Genomic DNA, 4,770 nt, shown 5'->3' on the forward strand with positions numbered 1-4,770 from the left:
ACAAACATGCTGCTTTTTTACAAAATATTACTACTTATAAATGTTTGTATGATAATAGCTTGTAAGAAAAAACATGCTGCTCAAATCCAACACAGCTTCCCATCACAAATTAGATCTCCTGAACACTAAGACCTGCCAAAACAAACAATAACTTTCATTTATTATAACATCATAATAGTTACAAATTATAATTATTGAGCAAACAATTCATATAATTAAGAGAACCAGAATTCAGTTCCTGAATCATACATACCAAGTTACTAACACTCTTTTGTGATAAATTTTCATATCTGAAGGCACAAGAACATATAATTAAAAAAAAAAAAAATCATTGAAGACGCATATTTAGTCAAAAATAAGTACAAAAAATAAATAACACATGTTTCAGCCAAGTAATTTGAAAATAAAAAACGAAACATACAAATTCAATCAAATCGACAAGCAAACTTTTAGAAGGATCAAGTCAAAATTATTTCAAGGCCATCACTGAGGACATCAACCAATGGTTTTAAACACGAATCCACACAAATGGAGATGAAACTAAAACGGCTCGAACCTAAAACCGCTACTACCACATCTTCTTGGTCAATTTATTTCATCTTCATCGGACAAACAAACGACAGAATACTTCCAACAAGATCAAACCAATTTTCACTTCCAACAGACAATGGTTCAAATAAGAAACCAGATCGATGACATATATATATATATATATAACACTTTTACAACTATAAAAGGTTAATCCAAAATTCCAGCAACACCAACCCAATTTTTATTTCAACTAAATTACGATTCAACGAACAAAAACCAACCTGGGGGAAGGGATTGCTTGAGCTTGTCGGCCTTCTCTGAGTCTAATACACAGAGAGTGTAAAGGTACTTGGCACAACGCACCTTAAATTTCACAACATTTTTGCTTCTCTTTACCTTGACAGACCTTGCATCCTTTCTCCTGGACGTCAGAAGGAAATCTTTGATCTCATGGATCTGCTTCGGCTGTTCAAAATTTCAATTAGAATAGTAATTAGTCATATTAATTTCAAGGAACAAATAAGGAAACGATAAGCTACTAAGGTGGATTCATTTCAGTGATCTGAAAGGAATTGAAATAATCATAATATAAAATTTGCAGTGTGTAAACCAAAAATAATCTTCTATGAAATTATCTGTACAAGAATACAATCTATATGACGGAACATTTTAGTTCAGGTTGTACTGTGAATTCATTTTAGTAATTAAGGATATCTTTGAGGTACTTGAGATAAAAACACTTTCTCCACATTGACTACATGTTCTAATACCAAGTCAATTCAGTAAAGACAGCTATCAATTATAGCTAGATTATCCTTTCGTATCCGTATCTGACACGCCTCCGACACCGACACGGCTCCAGTTATACCACATCACAAAAAGAAAACTGCATGCTGGTTCCTAAACGAAAGCTAAATCTAACTAACAAGTACCGATCTCTTATTGAAACATTTTTATGATCAAATAAAAAGCAGTACAAATGCTACCGATGATCAACAAACCAATGTCGCGCAGCTCAATTACAACTACAGCGAGACTAGAATCGGTAGATAAATTCAAAGGAGAAGGCTTTACCATCTTGTAGGGTTTCTTCAACAAATCCCGCCGCCAGTCGACTCAGAAAAACCCTAACGAGAAAAACGAAATAAAGAGAGGCGCGATTTCGTTTTATGTTAATTACAAATTTAGAAACTCGGTTCGCACAAAATCAAATGAGAGGAGACAGATTCCACGGAGAATTAATATCACACAAGGTAACTCAAATTTTGAGGTTGAATTTGGAACGTTGATCTGCTATGGTATGAATATTAAAGTGACTTCCTGCATTCTGTTTTGGGCTGGATTGGCAAAGAGTTTGATCGGACGTTTCTGATGCGAACTCAAAATCTGAGTTACTTCAGAGGATACTCAATAGTTTTAGTGCTGTTATGTTACTCTCTAATAATATGTATATTAGTATTTGCGAAATGGTTTAGTTTTTAATTTTGTGTTTTATTGAATACACCATTTATCTTACACATGTACAATGATTCGTTGTCAAAATAGGAAAAAATTTATATGCAAAAATTAAAGAAAAAGAAAAGAGAGAAACAGAAAAAGTACATTATATTTTTTTATTGATAGAATGATCGGTAGGATTTTTACTGATTCTAAAAATTTAAAAATTTGAATCGTTAGAAATTCTACTGATTCAAACTAGTTTGTCTTTAATTTTTTTTTTAAAAATTCTAGTAAAATATAAAAAAAAAATTAACAAAATTGATATAGTATTATAAAATTTAAATACAATAGAAACATTATATCTATTTTTTGAAAACTTTTTTATTTTACAAGAAATATAATATAAGAATTCACTCTATCTATACATCTGATTAAAAAAAAAACAAAGTTTAGAACTTTAGATCAATAGAACTCCTACCAATTCAAACTTTTTTTATTTTTAAAATCAGTAGAAATCCTATCGATCTTTCTACCAATCAAAATCATAATTTATTCTTTCTGTTTTTCTCTCTTTCATTTTTTTAATTTCTACAGATATAAAATTTCCTTTAAAATAACCCCAAAAAAAATTAACGAGAAAAAATCTAGTACTTGCACCGATTTTTTTCTCCATAACATTAAAATAAAAAAAATACGAAATCCAAACATAACATGATAAATTTATTGGAAAAATATGAATTCCAATGTACTTGTCACTACGTGTGGGACACAGTTTCATACAATTTGGATGTAGAAATTATATATTCACATGAAAGCATGAAATTTGCGTGACAAAATTCATGCAATACCTATTCGTAAACTAAAATCAAAACATGCTCTATAAAAGATCATTAGTTTTGAAATATCATATATACTAAACAATGATTTACACAATTCTCACAAAATCGAGAAACTAAAACATGACAACGTTATATGGTTAACAAATATATATTTTATAAAAATGAATCAAAGTCAAATTGTTATTAATGAAATAATTTGTAGAATATTAATAAATTAGCAATAAGATATCGGAGAAAAACTAAATTATGATATTATATATTTACTAGCATCGTGCCCGTGCGTTGCAATGGATTACATTATAAGATAACACTAAAAGAAATATCATACAAAATAACATTTTTTCATAAAAAATAGACAAAATAACAACTAACATTTTTAAATGACATATTAAATAGAAAAATGCTATTTTTATAGCAATAGTTAGATTATTGAGAATATAAAGTTTTTTTCTAAATACAATTTTATCCTTCTTAAATACTTTTTTATTTTTACTTTTAATTTAATATTGCTATAAATTAAGATATTAATAGATCAAGTGATTCTTTTTTAAGCAGTGTAACATAAATATAATTTTTTTTAATATATTTGATAGGATTTTCTATTTTTTTTGTATGATATGTATTTCACCACTAAGATTTATTATCCTTTTTTATTTATTTATAGTCATGATTATGTATAGAAAGAATCACATATTAAATTTAACATATAGATATGTGAAGTTGTGAACTATTTTTTAGAATACTTATATAATATATTAGAAAATATTTTATTTCAAAATATATAATACATTCTCAAATAAAATAACGTGAAAAAATCAACATCAATGTAATGATATAATTTACATATCAAGACTTAAATTGAAATAAAGAGATACATGGATTTGCATCAACGCAACATATTATTTTTCAATATCATCTTCATATATTTGCGAAAAGATAATAAATTCATATTTACAGATTAATTCATCAATAAGATGAATTAGTTCATCATTATACAAATTCTATAAACTCATTTTTAGATATTATATAGTAAAAAGAAAAAAAAGCATGTACAAATTTAATTCATTAATTAATCATATTTATAAAGTAATAGTTTGGACATTTAGAGCAATCTTTTTATGAGTACTCTAAATTCAATTCAATTTTTGTTGGTCTTGATTTTGTATAAAGTTTGAGCCCTTGAACGTTTTTTTTAAGAATAATTTAAAAATAAAAGGAAACATTACTCTCTAAAATCAGAACAAAAAAGGTAACATAAGATATTAAAATAAGCAAATAATCAAATTTTTGTTTTCACACCTTAAGGCTTCAAATCAAAATGATTATTATTTCAAATATTTTTATATTTTACATAGCATTATAATCGTTCACCTTATTTCAATATTTTACATAGCATTATAATCATTCACCTTAAAATGATCTGTTTTATTTATTTTAAACAAAAAAAAACGATTGTTTCCATCAAATGATTAAAATATATGAATTATCAAACGAAAATGAATATATGAACCAAAAAAAATGAAAATCTATTACAAACGAATTACTTATTCATGTTCTTCCGCTCAGTCTCTTCCTGTTCTTCTGCTGATTCCTCATCAGGTGCATACATTCATCATCTGATTTGTGCTTCTAAGATTTTCAATCAATTGATTTCTATTGTAATATGTATAGATTTGTATAGAAACAAAATTGATAATATTTCTAGATTTCTCAAGGCAATAGCAATAGCTATAGAAACATAGAAGAGAAATAATGAATGAAATAAGGAAACATAATTATATAGCTATATTGGAAAGGGACATATTATGTTTTTTTTTTAAATCTCAATCGTTCAAATACGTCTTGCACGAATCACAAAGCACAATAATACTGCCCTGCGCTATCTTCGAATAGGCGCGGTACGCGTTGGTCACGTAAAAGTTGAGATATCTCAGAGGACATGCACACCCAATCTGCTATG

At 27.4% G+C, this 4,770-nt stretch overlaps 1 protein-coding gene across 1 annotated transcript; it reads right to left on the bottom strand.

Moving 5' to 3' along the window:
- Window positions 1–1,740, bottom strand: LOC144547969 (large ribosomal subunit protein eL38z/eL38y-like). The gene is made up of 3 exons (XM_078296655.1): window positions 1,606–1,740; window positions 813–996; window positions 1–132 (listed from the first exon to the last, which is right to left on the bottom strand). The coding sequence occupies exons 1-3, from the start codon at window positions 1,606–1,608 to the stop codon at window positions 110–112; spliced, it is 210 nt and encodes a 69-aa protein (XP_078152781.1). The 5' UTR covers window positions 1,609–1,740; the 3' UTR covers window positions 1–109.
- Between the last annotated feature and the right edge of the window lie 3,030 nt (window positions 1,741–4,770).

The sequence above is a fragment of the Carex rostrata genome, chromosome 32 (assembly GCF_964058835.1).
Source record: "Carex rostrata chromosome 32, lpCarRost1.2, whole genome shotgun sequence".
Taxonomy (NCBI): domain Eukaryota; kingdom Viridiplantae; phylum Streptophyta; class Magnoliopsida; order Poales; family Cyperaceae; genus Carex; species Carex rostrata.

Excerpts from the sequence above, each read along its gene's own strand:
- LOC144547969 (XM_078296655.1), bottom strand. Across the intron at positions 133-812 it reads CAAGCAATCCCTTCCCCCAG|GTCTTAGTGTTCAGGAGATC; the intron begins GTTGGTTTTTGT and ends TTGTTTTGGCAG.